The sequence below is a fragment of the Globicephala melas genome, chromosome 19 (genome assembly GCF_963455315.2).
Source record: "Globicephala melas chromosome 19, mGloMel1.2, whole genome shotgun sequence".
Taxonomy (NCBI): Eukaryota; Metazoa; Chordata; class Mammalia; order Artiodactyla; family Delphinidae; genus Globicephala; species Globicephala melas.
Window position 1 is genome coordinate 49,877,425 of NC_083332.1, and position 19,312 is coordinate 49,896,736.

At 37.2% G+C, this 19,312-nt stretch overlaps 1 protein-coding gene across 1 annotated transcript in view; it reads right to left on the bottom strand.

Annotated features, from left to right (window-relative positions):
• The window catches only part of GLG1 (golgi glycoprotein 1), a 148,099-nt gene that overhangs the window by 43,648 nt on the left and 85,139 nt on the right, over positions 1 to 19,312 (bottom strand). Inside the window, exons 3-4 of the mRNA XM_030863363.2 lie at positions 8,805 to 8,891; positions 4,760 to 4,975 (exon numbers count right to left, since the gene is read on the bottom strand). Of these exons, the coding sequence (XP_030719223.2) occupies positions 4,760 to 4,975; positions 8,805 to 8,891 (303 nt within the window). The remainder of the gene's footprint in view (positions 1 to 4,759; positions 4,976 to 8,804; positions 8,892 to 19,312) is intronic.

The following is a 19,312-nucleotide window of genomic DNA, read 5'->3' on the forward strand; positions in this document are numbered from 1 at the left end:
CAAACCTCAAAATTCATTGAGAAAATATGTTATAGAGACCCTCTTTCTCTTTTTTCTATTTCATACTGTCCGCAAAGACCCCAATCTTTAGTGTAATGTTGTTCACTTTGATGTTCTGGATTTATCTTAATATGATTTAACAAGATTACCACCATTTATACAAACTGCTTTTGAGAGCTTTCCTAAAACCATCCAATTATCTTTAATTGTACATTGCATCTACCCCATAGCAACCACAAGCACTCAATCGTTCAAAATATGAAAAATTTCCCCTAAACACTTTCTATTCAAGAGTCCTAATTTCCTATACTCAGAAGATATGCTTCAAAAACGTGAGAGGTATATACATAAATATACCAAACCAAAGCAGCAGAAAATTCAGTGTTATCATTTTACTGACACACACACACACACACACACACACACGCACGTATATAAAATCTCATTATAGTAAAATACCATGTTTATGAAATCAACTGTATATAAGACTCCTAAAACTAGGTAGGGAAACATCTATTTTACTAAAATTTCAATTCAACAAAAAATGTATATAGTTTTTTTCCATTTTGTTGTAATAGGGTTTGTTCCACAGCACATTTATTTCCAAGTATTTTCATGAAAATTTTCATGTTCTCTCCTAATATACCTGTGAAAAGGGGCTACGAGCTGTGATACCTATTGTGCAGTTGAGTAAACAGAGGCCTAAAGGAGTTTATCAACTCGTCCAAGTTGCAGAACATAAGGCACCTAGCTAACAGTTCACCATTTATTTTTTAGATCTTGGAGTGCTATGAAACTCCTACAATTTGTATGTGGGTTTTGTATATTTTTCCTGAGGAAAGTTCATAGCTTTCATTAAATTTCAAAAGGTTTTCTGATCCAAAAAAGATCAGGAAGCACATTCTACTAGCAGATTCTCGTGCCTTCCTATTTTCTATCTGTACCTCAAACTTTCTCACTAGCTTTATGATTCCATCCAATGCTTAGAAACCTGAGATGAGCAAAAAGCTTTTTTAGAGAGTAATTCTGAAGGGAGAAAAAACTCTGAAGGACAAGTGACAAAAAGGTAAGGACAGAGAGAAAAGTGGACACAACCCCAGAAATTCAGAGTAAGGCTTATTTTTTCTTCCTAATTTATGAGTGACACTAAAATGTGTCTGACTTTGGCCCACTTAGAAGAGCCCTACCCATTTCCACTTCCCAAAGGAAAAACAAACCTGTGATAACAAAGATTTGGAAACATATCAGTCACTTACTATTTACAGTTTACAAGAGATTATTATAAACATGATTTTGTGTTAATGAAATAATGTCCTATACCAAATTTTAGTAGCTCATAATAACTTACTGAGAGGTTGCTAGCAATTAGGTCACAATCACATAAAAGAGGTTGAAAATAATAGCATGATAGTCAACTCACGATTTAGACTTACCCTTCAGTTCTGATATCACAGGGTAAAGAAATGATTTCCCTGTAATGAGTCTAAGTGTTTCCCTGTATACTTAGGGTTTACAACTGTTTAAATGCACCAGCACCATGGTTTGGTTTGAAATCCTCTACGGAATGTGAGATGTAATTTTAATTATAGCAATTGTAGCACCACATATTAGTATTGTGCCATAACATCACCTCCATTAGATATTTTCATTCATCATAACTTTAGACAATTTTTTCTAATAAAGATATTTCAGGAATTCTTCTCAGTTTCCCAGAGTCTCTGAGCTTTTCAGTTCAGCCCATTTGAGTTATACAACTGAAATGTATGCAAATATTTGACAAAGAAGACTGTAGGGTTATTACTGAATATGAATGAAAGCAAGGAACTGTACAGCAGCACATTACCTACAAGAAAATGAAATTACTTAGGGTTAGGTTTTAAAAAGTTATTAATATGCAGGCTTGACATATGAATAACAAATGATATTGTAAATGGACGTAAAATGAATTTTTAAAATTCTTATTGTGGTGAGACAAATGTCTGTCTTACAACTATTACTGGGCTTCCCTGGTGGCGCAGTGGTTGAGAGTCCGCCTGCTGATGCAGGGGACACGGGTTCGTGCCCCGGTCCGGGAAGATCCCACATGCTGCAGAGCAGCTGGGCCCGTGAGCCATGACTGCTGAGCCTGCGCATCTGGAGCCTGTGCTCCACAATGGGAGAGGCCACAACAGTGAGAGGCCCGCGTACCGCAAAAAACAAACAAACAAACAAACAAACAACAACAACAAAAAAAACAACAAACTATTACTAGGGTCCCGATCAGTTTTTAGCAGTTCAATAGGTAATATTTTTTCTTCTCCATACAACTTGCCTTATTAAAAAATTTTTTTGAAAGACCAGAGAAGGATAACACTAATCACAAAAAGGTGGGCAAGAACTCAGTTTTCATCTCTGCTATTAACCATTCTCCGTTTCAACATCTGTAATGTCTTCTGTGATCTACCTCCATAGGTAAAGAGAGAAAAAGAATGTCTGAACTATTCAAAGTAGTTGGTTAAAAGCAGAAAAGGATAAAATGATAAAACTAGTGTGTGAAAAGTATAAAAGTAGTAATAATATGGGGCACTTGTCTGCAATTAAGTTCCTGTACTGGATGCTACATTCTACTTTCTCTTCAAATGATATAAATTATTTACATTTACTTTTGGAGATCTGCCTTTTCATTTTAAAAATATTTATTTAGAAAATTCTAAATGTTTTATTAAATATATAGTCTTTGTTCTAAAAATTTACATATATTAACATTCTGAAAGAATCATTATAGTTTTGAAATTATGGCATTTATATGTTCATACAGAGGCAGGGTATAAACAGATTAACCATGACCCCTCTCCTCTGGCCTTTGGAGGTGAGTTCAAAGCTAGTCACAGAGGAGTTTGCAAGCTTCAGGGTAACAAATTTAAAACTGATGAGTGTGTTCTCTTCTGTGGTCAGAAGCTGACTTTATGAATTTTCAGGATAATTTTCAAAACTAAATAACTTGGCTTCAGAGAAGTAAACTATAGTTAGAAAAAGGCAAAGAAGGGCTGAGGACAGACTGCTATCATTTTTAAACTTGGCTGTAGCAATAGGGTGGATTACATAGAAAGGAACATGCTTTTTCAGAAGTGCAGGCATGAGTCATTCTAGGGTGCTAGGGTGGGGGTCTGGAGTAAAAAGAAATTCATCTAACTGGCAGGTAGAGCCAAAGATGAAAATGACAAAAATGTGCATTTGGATGGTCCATGGAAACATTTTTTGTTATTTTAACTAAGCTGAAAAATCAATCCTCACTGCCACATCTTTGGGCTCTGGCACTGTTATATTCTACCATGGTTCAAGTCAGTGCAGACTTAGTAACTTGTACACGCAGCTGAAAGCAGGTTTTGCACTAACAGTTCAGATTGCTAGTGGGAAGCTAACCAGCGATTATCTTTGTGGGCAATAGGGAAGAACTACTACAAAGAGAGGTGAATTGTAATGGTCTGCTCTACAGCATGGATCACTAACCACAAAAATGAAAATGTGTCATCACTGAGTCCTGAAAAGTGTGTCTGTTACACTTATATGAAGATTTTTAAGAGCGAGGTTTGGAACTGGATATAACCCTCAACACCCTAAATAAAGTCAGAGGCGCTTCCTGAACTATCAGGGTGACTTAAATGCTTTTGTTCCATTTCTACAGTGTGCTGGGAAAGTGAAGAATCACCCTTCTTTATTAAAACTGGCCTTTCATTAGCTGCCTGAAAGCTAAATGCCAGTTCACGGCGCTCTCAAGACTGACTCAGAGGTTCCCTGTGAAAGGGCGAGCCCTGTGCTGGAATGAAGCAAAGGGTATTTGGTGACAGCCAGACAATAACCAGCGCTCAAACCTTCATTTGAACTGGTGTGTGCAGTTCCAGAATTCTAACACCACGCCCCCCAGTCAGGGATGGAAGCCTGCAAGTCACAGTGCTCTGAACAGAGGGCAAAGGCACAAATGGATTTTGCTTTCTCTCGTACTTCCTGAACAGCAGATTAATGAGCAGCAGCAATTAACAGCTGATGCCATACATAGGTCTCAGACTACCTCTCCCACCGGCATCTGCTACTTTTCAGGAGTTCTTTCATTTTTGCTAAGCAAACAAATTCAGCATTAACCTGGCTGAACCTCCATTGTGACCCTCTGGACAACAGACTAACAAGGACAAAAACAAGATCAGATATAATTAAGGAAGAAGAACCTAGGTAGTTATTTTCTTTCCTGTCTTTACTAAAACTAGTTCTCCTGAGATGAACATAACATATATAACATTTACAGAGTAGCTTTCTTCTGAGAAGCTAAAAGTACCTTCCATATTTTTAAATTTTCTAATTTTTAAATACATTATCTTCTTTTATACTGGTGTGCTTACTAAGTAATTTTTTTTATGGCAACAGTGAGGTATATGCAAAGAAAGGTTAGAGAACTTGAGTCCCTCCTAATCCAACTACTTTTCCCAAAGGACTACTGAATACTTTTCTAGAGGAACGTTATAGGTAATCAGCAGCTGGTTTTGCATTTTGAAGCTAACACTAATCTTAGCAGATATTAATTCCTCTACTCCCCCATACAGTATCGAAACATTTTGTTACAAACAGATGAAGTGTACCCACAGGCCAACTAGCCTTAGATATTGGGGCTGTCTGGACCTCAACTTTAAGTCTACCTCTAGCCCTAAATTTTTCCATGCCAGTCATACAAAGCTTTTCATCCATCGAGTCTGTAAGACCCCTTTGGTGAAGGCAGTGTAGTAGATACCTTTTCTCCAAGCCGAATGCTCCCACATTTCAGAATGTTGATGTCATTTTTACAGTCATCCATGAAGCCACAGATCAGACGGTAATCACTGAAAATGATGGCTGTCATCTTGGTGATGTACTGGTGACACTGGTACTCAGTGATGTTGCCTCGGTGATCCACCAAGCAGGAAACCAAGTAACCTTTTCCAACTGGTTCATCAGCACACTCTTTGATCTGCTCAAAGGAAAGTGGCTGTTTTACACAATTATACTATTCTCTTACCAAACAACTTTTACAAAAGAGAGAATGATATTTTCTTGTTTCTTCTTCCGGGGAAGAAAAAGGAAAACACTTAGAAATGCTTGTGTTTTAAAGAAAATCGTGTGCCATGCCTACTCAGATCGTTGCACCTTCTAGGAAATACCTGATTAATATGCTTTGCAAGAAAATACATACATATACAAATGCTTAGGTAGAACTCATGTTTAAATGGAGTAAAAAGAGCTTTTTAAAAATTTTCAGCTTTGTTGACAAAGTTGATTAAAATGTATTTATTGAAAAGAGCTTTTGACAGCTCTTTTTATAATGATTCTACTGAGAAGTCCCTTTATCCATGCAAAGAACACAATGGACAGTGAGAAGATTAGTCTAAGGAATAGGTCTGAAAAACAGGTGCAGAACTAAAGTCTAGTTGCATATCCCAAGCCAAGCTACACAGCAAACTATTAATGTTAGGTAAACCTAATGACCAAGGGGAGGGAGGGAGGAAGGCGTACTATTACCTCTTGACATGACATTAATGTGTTCTGAATTAACTATGGATTTGGACATATGTTTTTGAACCTAGTAGAATCCCAGCTTCAACACTGTGGTCTAGAACAGAAATATGTTTAAATATGATGTTTAGGGACTTCCCTGGTGGCGCAGTGGTTAAGAATCTGCCTGCCAATGCAGGGAACACGCGTTCCAGCCCTGGTCCGGGAAGATCCCACATGCTGCGGAGCAACTAAGCCCGTTCGCCACAACTACTGAGCCTGCGCTCCAGAGCCCGCAAACCACAACTACTGAAGCCCACGCACCTAGGGCTCGTGCTCCGCAGCAAGAGAAGCCACCGCAGTGAGAAGCCTGCGCACCGCAACAAAGAGTAGCTCCCACTCGCCACAACTAGAGAAACCCCGCACGTAGCAACAAAGACCCAATGCAGCCAAAAATAAATAATAAATAAATAAATTTATTTTAAAAAAATGATGTTCAGTGCAGTCTGGCAAGAAGTTTGGGAAGGGGAAGGCCATTGCAAGTCTAATTTGGGTGGTTTAGACATATGATCTAGTGGATCAAGCACAGCGTGACTCCACATGGGTAGTGTTCCTGCAAAGTACACAAAATCACAAGCGCTAATGAAGGAAAATAGCCCGAAAATGTTGAAATTCAGGCATAAAAAAGTGAAATCTACTTACACGGTTTTAAGCTTGAATTATAAAGCAGAGAAGGTTGTTTAGAAAAAGCCTGTTGCATTTGGAGCAATTAAAAAAAAAAGGCAGTTTTGACAAGAGGAAGGAGCCAAATGTAAATGTCTGTTTCCAATATAAATGAGAAGGGAAAAAAAAAATGAGGAGGGAATATTTTACCGGTTTTTTTGAAACCAGTAGAGACCGTTCTCTACTATTACACCACCTATGGTAAACATGTACACTTGATAAGATAAATACAATCTCCTTTTCCAAAAGGTGCTAGGTGAAGGATATACCACGTACTAATTGTCCTATGGGCCGATGGGTCTCTTCATGTCTAACCCCAGGATTAAATCCAGAGCAAGTCAAAGACTCAGTTCAAGAGAGGAAATCGTGTTTACTTTTAAAGAAGCAAACCTGGAAATTTAAATAGCCTCACACTGGCTTCAAGAGGCAGCAGAGATCTTCAACAGTCAACAAGCTGAATGTAATGTTTTCAGCTTAACATTGAGCTCTTTTTTTGGGGTGATGCCTAAAGAGAGGGCCGTGAATGTATTTCCAAGAAAAGGGTTTTTTGTTTGTTTGTTTGTGATTTTTTAAAAGCAAAACAGAGGTAAGTTTCAAAAGTGAAAGGAGAAATAGCTGCTTGAAAGTCTCAGCATTTGTAATTCAACCACTGGAAAAACCCTGCATGAAAAACACAGGACTAGTGGCAGACACCTGGGTTTTAAAACAATGAAGTAGTATTCGTATAGGCTCTAATACTGGGCAATCAATGGTTTAAAACTCTGAAGAAAGACCAAGAAACATTTTGCATTGGAGCCTCAATAAGAAATTAAATGTGTATTTAGCTTCCATCACCTGAGATTTTACTGAAACACCTATTTGTTCACCACCAATTACAACCAGATGTAGTGTCTGAATTAAAAGTGTATGCTTTTCTTCAACCACTCTATTGGAGAGAAGTCTAATAAAAGAAATTTCTAAGATTAACAGCAAAAAACAGCATTAAATCGTCAACAGATTTATGAATGGGAGTAAACTCTGAAGTGGCTGGGGAGCAGATGCTTAAGGTGCCATTAAAAAATGCTACAGTCACTCTATTTTTGACATGAGGCAGGAGAAAAGCAGGCAACATTTGACTCAATCATGGAGAGTAAATAAAAAGTTTGGTTGGCAGTCTTCAGTATTCTTATGATGTTGTTTTCCTCCTTGGAAGGATTCCAAAATTAAGAAAGAAGATAAGAGGGAGATGTAGAATAAAATGTTTTGTTGGCAACTATGTTCTTCCTGATATTTAATTTTCTTGACTCCAGTATAATCTCCCTCTAGGGAGGGAGAAGTGTCCCTGTTACATTAATCTTTTATAAAACCACAACACCCCAAAAGGTTACAAGAGGGCCATAACATAACATGTACATTACAAGGAAGCCAGTTTCATTTTATAAATACAGATGGATAAAACCAGCAAAGGGGGAGATTATTCTGATGAATCAGCATAGTCTATGAGCTAAATTTCCACATGGCACTCAAACTGGTATGTACACGAGTCACATAGGGAGTTTGAGGTGCGTAATACTGAACCTAGAAGCTGAAGATCAATGCTTTAAAATAAGCTATTCTATTCTGAAGCCCCAACGCATATGAAGAAAGGTCACTGCTTTAAAAGAATAAATCATATCTGATTCAGTAGTAGAAAGTTTGAGGAAGAAAACAGGTTCCACAAGATCCCATAATAACGAAAGTTAGGAACACAAGCTGAGGACTTATCTGGTTGGAGTAGAGTCTTCCTTAAGACCTCAGGAGAAAATGGTCCTGAATTAAGTCATCAATAGGGTAGTTTGGGGACAAATCTATATGATGCAAGATCTGTGATTATTAATTTGGAGGTAAAAAAATGGCAACTATTTTCTTTGTGATTCTTTCAGTATGAAGAAATCCCCAGCTTCATGGAATTTCTATCACTAATTCTAAAAAATAAAATAAATTAAAATAAAAATTTCAATACCACAATTTTCACTAATATTATTTGATATTTACACTGAGCCAAGAGAAATGATTGAAAAATATCACCATATTAGCATCCATATAATGTTATACATTTTTAGTAATTATTTTTATTTTTATACTCAATATCCATTTATAACAATATATACAATCTTTTTACAAACCTTTTTAATGCTAACTCCTATTATTTGAAGCATATGCCCTGTGGTTCAACTGGTCCAAGTGCATAGCCAAAACACTTAGGAATGTTTATCAGCCTCCTGGGGAAACCATTCTGATACGCCTCAGTCACAAGCAGATTGTACAATGTGTGAGAGCACAATGTGTGACAGAAGTGATTGTATTCTCCATTTGGGGACAAAAAGAGCCTGATTTCCAACTTGTCTGAATCAACAGTATCCTACTGTAAGTGTAGGTAAATGTTAAGAAAAAGAAGTCTAATTACACCCCTTTAGCCTATCTCTGAGCCAAGACATATGTTAATTCCAAGAAAAGTAAAGTAACTGAATCAGTCATTCCTCCCTTAATGACTGGTCTGGTCAACAGATGTAATTTTCGCTTCTAAGTCATTAAATATGCACAAAATTCTTTCTTTCACAACCTACCTCTGATATGGTAGACTTGCAAACCTCTCTGGCCACAGATTCAAATTTGGGATCTGTAGTTAGGTTCAGCTTATAATTCCATAACAACTAGGTATAAGAGAAAAACAAAACAAAAAAGCCAAAAAAACTCCAGTTAGAATAGTATGAAATTTAACATCAATGGTTACTATAAATGATAAAATTCCATTATACAGAGTCAGATAAAACATATTCACACTTCAGTTAACAAACAAAAAGATAAAATGTCACTGTATTTACAGATAAAAGGAAAAAATGTGCAGACAAAATAAAACACTACCATTCGGAGATACATTTTTCTCTTTTTACTTAAGGACAAATTTTTTTTTAAGTCAGGAAAATAATTAAAATGAAAATTCCTGATAACGGTTTCAGAGAAAATATAAATAGGTTGTATACGCAAAATTCTTAAATCAAAAAGTCTAACCCAGGAGCTCAAGAATTGGTAGGTTTAGTTGCAGATTTCACAATCAACAGTGCTTTTCACACATCATTTTTATGAAGGAGTGTTGTCCAGAGTCTAGTTTCCTGACACATCTTTCTTTATTCCTCTAAAACCCTCAACTTGACATATACACGATAAGGTCTATTTTACACAACTGTTTTAACATGTCTTAAGCTATGAAATCTCTAAATCCATTACTATTCATGGGCAAGGGCTGAATATTACTTTATTTTTGCAGCTTCAGTTAAAAAATTTCAATACATGATTCAATTCCTGAAAAGTAGCAAAAATGAGCTCTTAAACTCTGCTCGGATGGAGAGACAGAGCAGGGGCTTTGTATGACGTAGAACGTGAAGAGGTTTGGGGGGTGGAGGGGCAGTTCACAAGCTTTTCTTTCAGATGGCTGCACTCCAAGACTAAAGAATACAATCACTCATTCACTGATTCATTCAAACATCTGCTTAGCACTTCTTATGATGTACCACACACAGTCTAATCTCAAGGGCTTCATAGGTTATTACAGGAAACAGAAGCAAATGTTTGAGCACATACTGTGTTAGGAACTGGGGGTTAAAACAGGAGGGGAAAGACAAACACTGTCCAGTGGTGGCTATGGTAATAGCAGGTAATGTGTATTTGGTTAATGGCATCACAAGGTGCCACAGCAGTACAGGGGAGGAGCACCCCACACTGCAGTAGGGGGTTTGGTCAGGGAAGGTTTACCAGAGAAAATGCTATCTACGATGAAATCTGAAAAATTAGTAGCAGTTAGCCATATTAAAAAGGGTAAGAAGACTGTTTTAAGTAAATAAAGCAGCATGCATGGAAGCTCATTGGAATGGGAAGCAGGGCATGTTAGACGAACTGAAAGTCCAATGGAGGATTGACTGTAGAGACACAGGCCAGGACCAGATCATAAAGCCCTTGTAAGTCATGTCTGAACTTTAACCCAAGAGTAATGGGGAGTCACTAAAAGGGAAATAAGGGAGTGACATGACCGGATTTGCTTTTTAGAAGTAGAACAGAAGCTAATATAAAGTGCATTAGGAACAACACAAAAACAGGCAGTAAATTCCGCATAAGAGTGCTGAGGAAGATTTTGTGAAGAAATAAAATATAAAGGATGAGGAGGATTTCTTCTCCTCCCTCCTCAAAACCAAAAAACAAAGAAAAGCAGTAAAAAACTCTAATCGCCCAACTATCATCAATAAGTGAGTTTTTAGAAAAAGGGTTAAGAATCTGGCTACTATCTATAATGAAAGTTTTAAGAGGATGGGACTTTTGCCTTGTTTACTACTATATGCCCGGTGCCTAGAAGAGTACATGTAACACATAGGCATTGATAAATATCTGTTGAATGGATCAACAAAATAACAAATCTATACCATGATAAGTTCAACCAATAGGACATATAAGGCCAAACTGAGAAAAGATATAGGAGAAGCTTAGTTCTAACTGAAGGCATCTTAGGCCTCCTGGCTCCTCAGAAGTAGATCCCATGATTCAAAAGATGTGGTTAGAACTGGACAAATATATTTTACTATTTATCTATTACCATCTATCTAAGTCAGTACTACATGGTAATTAAATGTTATATTTTAAAATTAAGGCAACACATTCTGATTATATATGTACATCAAACCAAAGACAGATTAAAAATGTCCTCCTTATTGAGTGACTTGCAGGTGACCCAATGGCATTTCTTCCATGTAAAAAAAAAAAAAAAAAAGAAAGAAAGAGAAAGAAAGAAGAAAAGGGAAAATGCAAGAAAGTAAGAAGTTGTTTGGTACTTAGAGTTGGAGTAAAACAGCAACAAATGTCAAAAAAAATAAATACAAACCACAGAGTATTTCCTTACTTTATCTAATACAAACTCAGATGTCCTATGATTGGGCTAGAAACAGATTTTCTGACAAAAACCATTCAGATAATTATTTAGATCTTTTGAATGTCTTTAACTTTTAATTTGGAACCTTATTCGTTCTGATAATAGGTGTAAATTTCCTTACGAACAGGACTCCTCCCAGATAACTATGATACTATTGTCTAATGCTAAATATTCTACCTCGTCCTTTTTTCACTTTTTCAGTTATAATTCACATACCATAAAATTCACGATTTTAAAGTGTACAATTCAGTGTTTTTTTAGTATATGGTTGACATATGAACAACGGCCACATTAGGGGCACCAACCCTCTGTGAAGTTGAAAATCTGAGTATAATTTATAAGGGGCCCTCTGCATCCACAGTTCCCCATGCTCAGATTCCTGCAGTACTGCAGTATTTACTACTGAAAAAAAACCTATGTATAAGTGGACCCGTGCAGTTCAAACCCGTGTCGTTCGAGGGTCAACCGTATTCACAAGGGTGCATAACCATCACCACTTTCTAATTCAAGAACATTCTCATCACCCCAGCAGAAACCCCATGCCTGTTCTATCACTCACCATCCTCCCTACTTCCATCCTTTACAACCATTAATCTACTTTCTGGTCTTTCACTTTTAATATGACTTATTAACGCTTTATTATTCTCTTTCAGGAATATAGGTTAAAAGGGAATTCAACATAGGTTGCCACAAGTACATTTTCCTCTAGAAAACAGATAAACACACATTACACTTGATTACTGAGAGGTGATTATTTACACCATATTTGATAGGTGTCCTTTCCTCTGAGTGGCTATAATCAACTAAGAAAAATAACTGCAATTTGACAATAAATACTACTGGTTAGCATGATGTATTTCAGCTTCAATTTCCTTAAATTTAAGACTCTCATCTTTGAATCCATCTACGCACCCAACTCCCTCCCCCAAATATGTACTGAGTAACTACTATAATCTGAGTATTGTGTTAGGCGACAAAGTTGAGACAGGTGGAAGTAAAAAAAAAATTTAAAAAGCCACTGTCTTAGTACTCAAGAAGCTCAACCACAGGAAACAAAAGATGGAAGAGTTCGATTGGGAAGAAAATAAGCAATAAAAACACAGTGTGATAAATGTGGTAACAGAAGAATGCAGAAGATATTATGGGAACACAAGGAAAGAACATATCACAGTGATTGTAGAGGAGGGATAGGTGAGGCTGGTAGTGGTCAAGTTATACTGGGCCAGGAGTAAGAAGGAATTTTGTCAGATGAACTGAGGAAGACTGGGGTTCTAGGACTGCAAGCGTAGAAAGGACAGAAAGAATAATGATAACTTCTGGGAATCCCATAGTTCAGAATGGCTGGAGTTGAGGGTATGAAAGATCAGGGGAGAAGGGGTGTTAGATCACACTACTGTAGCTGATATTAAAGAATCTGGATTTTACCTTAAAGGAAATGAGAGGCTAATGGATAATTTTAATCAGAGAACTCAAAAGATGAACTCTGGTTGTATAGAGAAGGGCTACACTGAGGGGGTTAGTAGGCCAGTTAAAAGGCAAGAGTTTTTGGATGGGAGAAGATGGGATATATTTGAGATATTTATTTAGAATAATGACAAGATTTGGGTGTGGGGAGCGAAGGAAAATTCTTTTTTTTAATTTTAATTTTAATTGGAGTATAGCTGACTTACAGTATTGTGTTAGTTTCAGGTGCAGAGCAAAGTGAATTTGTTATACATATACATATATCTACTCTTTTTTAGATTCTTTTCCCATATAGGCCATTACAGAGAATTGAGTAGAGTTCCCAGTGCTATACAGTAGGTCCTTAATAGTTATCTATTTTATATATAGTAGTGTGTATATGTCAATCCCAATATTCCAATTTATCCCTCTCCCCTGCCTTGCCCCCTGGTAACCAGAAGTTTGTTTTCTACGTCTGTAACTCTGTTTCTTTCTTGTAGGTAAGTTCATTTGTACCCTTTTTTTTTTTAAGATTCCACATATAAGCAATATCATATGATATTTGTCTTTCTCTGTCTGACTTATGAAGGAAAATTCTTCCTTCACAGTCAAGCTCCTTTAAAGTATAGTCTAAGTTTATTTAATCTACTTACTCTTCCATTCATCCTTAAAATTTTTAAAATCAAAGCTGTCTGTTTAGTTAAATAGTCAAAGGTAGTCAATCTAAACAAACAAGCAGTCCCCCACAAAGTCCCTTTCTAAAGTCCTACCCATTACCCAGAGACAATTCTTTTACCTTTTTCTTATGGTAATTACCTCCATACTTTTAAGCTATTAAATTGCTTAAAATTGCCTGACCTGTTAGTTTTAGATACTGTATAATAGCTTTATACTATAGAAGGTAAGGAATGAACTCTTACACCCTCTTCCTGATCCCAATCCTCCCAATATAGTTAAATCATAATGTCATTAGATACTCAGTATTTACGTTCTTGATTATGTAAAAATACTATATATAATGAGCCATATAGAATATTATATTTCTTTCAATTTTTAGTTTGTCATATAGTTAACAGTCATTTATTTCATCAGCCTATTTTCGATATACCCATTACTAATTAATCCCCCATCTCTTCACTGGAAAAGCAAATCTCTCAAAATGTTCAAATGCTTCAAGTGATCTCTCAGGTGAGACATTCCTCTTGGAGTCTTCCGTCTTCCTGCTTCAGTCAGGACTGGTTGCCATCTAAGCCTCTGCACAGGTGTCATCCTTCACCATCATCCTTGGAATTCCTTTGCTTTTTCTTAGCCTGATGCACTAATTACTGGATTCTTTAGTTTTCTTTGTCTTGCTGTATTCCCTCATTTTGGTGAAGCACATCCTCTAGTAGCTTTATGAGAAAACATGTATGGGTAGTAAATGTCTTGAAAAATTTTATGTATGAAATGTCTATTTTGTATTATCTTGACTAAATATAATTTTTCCTCAGAATTTTAAAGGCACTGGTCTACTCTCTTCTAGTTTCCAGTAATGCTAATGAGAAGTATCATATTACTCAAACTCCCAGTACTTTAATTATTATTTTTTTCTCTGAAAGCTTTTGAGATCTTTTATTTACTCCCAGGGTTCTTTTCAGAACCCTAAAATTGGTTTGGGTTATCTTTCCATCCATGGTGTGAGGCACTCATGGGCACTTTTAATCTAGAAACTCATCCTTCAGTTCTTGGAAATTTTCTCATATTTTTCATTCAAGTTTTTTCTTTTTTTTTTGGAGTGGCTAATATATACCAGGTACCACTCAAGACAGATGTGAGCAAAGAAGGGCAAAATCCCTGCCCTCAAGTAGTTTACACTGTATGAAGGAGAGAAAGATAATATGCAAATGATCAAATAAATAGATCAGGTATTGAATGCTATAAAGAAAATTAAGCTAGTATAAAAGAACTGAAGTGACGAGTGAGGGGTGCTTTAATAGAGGAGGACAAGGAAAATGAACATCCTGAAAAGGTGACTGTTCCATGATGAACAGCAAATGCAAAAGACCTAAGTCAGGCACATTCTGTGAATATCTGAGGGATAGCGAGGAGGCTGCTTGTGGCCTAAGTAGAGTTATCAAGGCGGACAGTGGTAGAAGAGGCCAAGGAGCAGGTCTCTACTCTCTGCATGTGTTGTAGGCCACTGTTAAGGACCTGGGAGTTTAATAAGTGAGAAAAAAGCTTCTGGGGTTTTGGGCAGAGACGTAATATGACCTGACCGTTAGAGGAATCATTCAGGCTGTAGCATGGAGTACAGACTGTAGAGGGACAAGGGCAGAAGAAGGGAGACTACTTAGGAGGCTATTAAAGAAGCACAAAAGAGAACTGACGATGGCTTGAACCAGGGGGTACCAGTGAAAATGGTCAGATTCAGGACACATTTCAAAAGGAGCGCCAGACAGCAAGGCTGCTAACAGACTGAATGTGGGATATAAGAGGACAAGAGGACTCAAGGTTTTTGATTTGAGCAATGGGAAGAACTGAGATTGGGAAGACTGGAACAAGAGAGGTTTAGAGGTAGAAAATCAAGAGTTCAGTTCTAGAAATGACTGTGAGACAGCGTAGAAACGTGAAATCAGCACTTGGAGTCTGGAGTTTGTGGAAAGGTCTGTGCTGGATAAAAGACAGGAACCACAATTTGTCAGTCAGCAGGGCAGCATCAATTGTTCCTCTCCAATGGGAGTCATGGCAACAGTCTGTGTAGCCATCTGGCGGTATCTTCTCTCCAAATGACGGCTCAGGTGTGAGAAGACAACACTCCCAACAGGCACTGGAAGAGGTAGTTTTGGCTTAGAAACCTCAGGCCCCATGCGAGCCATTATCTGTTGAAACAGCCCTCTGGGCATAGTTTCCAGGATCCCTGCAAGGAACACACACACCCAGGTACAAGAGTCACCACATTCAGGGAAACCTATAGTATGGCACCCCCAATGAGTATTTATAATTCATTTATAGTTCTCCCCAGTCCATATAGAATTTACCAATCAGGGTCATTTTTATCTTAAGTAATACTGCCTTGAACCTTAGTTGGTATTTTACCCTTACTAGGTCACCAGGGAACTGAGCTACATAGTTAACAGGATTGAAATTCTCCTGAAGGGGAAAGAAAGGTTTTGTTAACTGTTTACTCACAGGGCTATTATGAGCTGCTATAAATGTTCCTTACATGTATAGACAGATACATAAGCATTTCTGTGCGGTAAGTACCTGGAAGTGAAAAGGCTGTATTATATACTGTGCCTAAGTTCCGCTTTACTAAGTAATACCCAACAGCTTTCAAAGTAGTTACACTAATTTACATTATCACTATCAGTATTTGAAAACTCCGTTATTCTAGTATATGTGCTGCCGAAACGATCACAAAAGCTCCCTTATTTTATATTCACAGTAATGCTTGGTATTAACACTGTCGGTCTTTTGAATTTTAGCAGTTCTAATGGTGAATGTAGATACTAGTATCTCACTCAGGTTTTAATTTCCATTTCCCTGATTATTAACGAGGATGAGCACCTTTCCATTTATTTGTAGATCATTCAAGTATCATCTTTAAGATATGGATGTTCAAGTATCTTACCCATTTTTCTTTTCTTTCTTTCTTTCTTTTTGTTTTTAATTAAGGGCTTAACCTAAATTTGTCCATCCAGTAGTTATATTGTATCTTAAGGAACAATTTCTATTTTTTAAAAATTCAATTTATTTAAACTAAAACAACAACAACAAAAACCAGCTCACCCATTTCTCCCACCTCTGGCAGCCACCAATCTGTTCTCTGTATCTATGAGCGTGGTGTTTTTTTTGTTTTGTTTTTAAGATTCCACATAAAAGAAAGATCGTATAGTATATGTCTTTGTCTGACTTATTTCAATAGCATAATGCCGTCGAGGTCCATACATGTTGTTTCAAGTGGCAAGATTTCCTTCCTTTTACGGCTGAATAATATTCCATTGTGTGTGTGTGTATGTATGCATATGTATACACACATTTTCTTAACCATTTAACACTTATATTGTTTCCATATCTTGGCTATTGTAAATAATGCTGCAATGAACATGAGGGTGCACATATCTTTCTGAGTTAGTGTTTTCATTATCTTCAGATAAATACCCAGAAGTGGATCATATGGTAGTTCTATTTTTAACTTTTTGAGGAACCTCCACACTGCAGTGGCTGTATCAATTTGCATTCCCACCAATAGTACACAAAGGTTCCCTTTTCTCCACCTCCTCACCAATACTTGTTATTTCTAGTCCTTTTGATGACAGCCATTCTAACGGGTTTGTGGTGACATCTCGTGATTTGGTTTCTCTGATGATTATCTTTTCACGTACTTATTGGTCATCTGTATGTCTTTTTTGGAAAAGTGTTTATACAGATCTTCTGTTCATTCTTTAATTGGGTATTTTTGTTTGTTTGTATGAGTTCTTTATACATTTTGGATGTTAGCCCCTTATCTGATATTTGATTTGCAAATATTTTCTCCCATTCAGTAGGCTGCCTTTTAATTTTCTTGGTTGTTTCCTTTGCTGTGCAGAAGCTTTTTAGTCTGATATAGCCTCGCCTTATTTTTGCTTTTGGTGTCACATTCAAAAAACCATCACCAAGACCTATGAAAGAGCTTACCACCTTTTTTTCCCTAAGAGTTTTATGGTCTCAGGTCTTGAGTTAATTTCTGTGTCTGGTGTAAGGCAGTGGTCCACTTTTCTCAATACCAGTTACTGAAGAGACTGTTCTCTTCCCCACTACATATTCTTGGCTCCTTTGTTGTAAACTAACTGACATATACGCATGGGTTTTTTTCTGGGATCTATATTCTGTTCCACCGATCTATGTGTCTATTTTTATGCCAATACCATATTGTTTTAATTACTATAGCTTTGTAATATAGTTTGAAATCAGGGCGTGTGATGCCTTCAGCTTCCTTCTTCTTTCTCACGATTGCTTTGGCTATCTGGGGTCTTTTACGGTTCCAAACAAATTTTAGGATTGTTTGTTCTATTTCTGTGAAAAATGTCATTGGAATTTTGATAGGAATTGCACAGAATCTGTATATTGCTTTGAGTAGTATGAACATTTTAACAATACTAATTCCACCAACCCATGAGCATGGAATATCTTTTCATTTATTTATGTCTTCTTCAATTTCTTTCAGTACTGTCTTGTAGTTTTCAATATACACGTCGTCTTTCACCTCCTTGATTAAATTTATCTTCTCCATTTTTCTATTCTGTTGTCTTTTCTTTCTTTTTTTTTAAAATTTATTTTATCTATTTTATTTTTGGCTGCGTTGGGTCTTTGTTGTTGTGCACGGGCTTTCTCTAGTTGCGGTGAGCAGAGGCTACTCTTTGTTGCGGTGTGCGGTCTTCTCATGGCAGTGGCTTCTCTTGTTGCAGAGCACGGGCTCTAGGTGCATGGACTTCAGTAGTTGTGGCTCGCAGGCTCTAGAGCACAGGCTCAGTGGTTGTGGCGCACAGGCTTAGTTGCTCCACAGCATGTGGGATCTTCCCAGACCAGGGCTCAAACCCGTGTCCCCTGCATTGGCAGGGGGATTCTTTTCTTTTTTTAATAGTTAAGACTTTTTAATATTTATTTTATTTATTATCTTGTATTTTTGGCTGCGTTGGGTCTTCATTACTGCATGCAGGCCTTCTCCAGTTGTGGTGAGCAGGGGCCACTCCTCACTGGGGTGCGCAGGCCTCTCACCGCGGTGGCCCCTCCTGCCACGGAGCACGGGCTCCAGACCTGCAGGCTCAGTAGTTGTGGCTCACGGGCTCTAGAAAGCAGGCTCAGCAGTTGTGGCACACAGGCCCCGCTGCTCTGCAGCATGCGGGATCTTCCCAGACCAGGGCTCGAACCCATGTCCCCCTGCGCTGGCAGGCGGATTCTTAACCACTGCACCACCAGGGAAGCCCTATTGTCTTTTCTTTATTGCTTTGTATGAATTCTTCATATATTCTGCACGTACTGTCAGATAAGGATTAAAATATTTTTTCCTTCTCTATGGCTTGTCTTTTCACACTCTTAATACTATATTTAATGAAACAAACTTTAATATAATCTGATTTATCAATCTTTTGCTTTTGCTTACTGCTTTTTGTTTCCCATTTATTAAATCTTTGCTTATCCCACATAGTCTCTTATGTTATCTTCTAGAAGTTTTATTATTATACTTTTCACCTTTAGATCTATAATGCATCTAGAATAGATTTCTGTGAATGGTGTGCAGTAAGGATTAAGATTTTTTTATTCGAGTGTCTATCTATATATGAGTCTGTTTTTGGACTCATTCTGTTTCACTGGTCTACTTGTTGACCCCTGTGCCTCTGCCACACTGCCTTAATTACTGCTACTTTAAGTCTTCAATCAGGTGGTGAAATTCTCTCTGCTTGGTTCTTTTCAAGACTTTTGGCTATTATTGGTCAAAACTGTGTTCCCATGTAAATTTTAGAATCAGCTTACTATTTTTTGAAACAACAAAAATGGGATCGTACAGAATCTGTAATTTGGTAAGAGCTGACGTCTTTATAATATTGAGTCTTCCAACTCACTAGCATAGTATATATTAATATATCTCTTCATTTATTTAGGTGTTCAAATTTCTCTGAGTAATATTTTATAGTTATCTGTAGAGATGTCTTACATACTTTTGTTAGATTTATTCTTATGTATTTGATGCTTTAT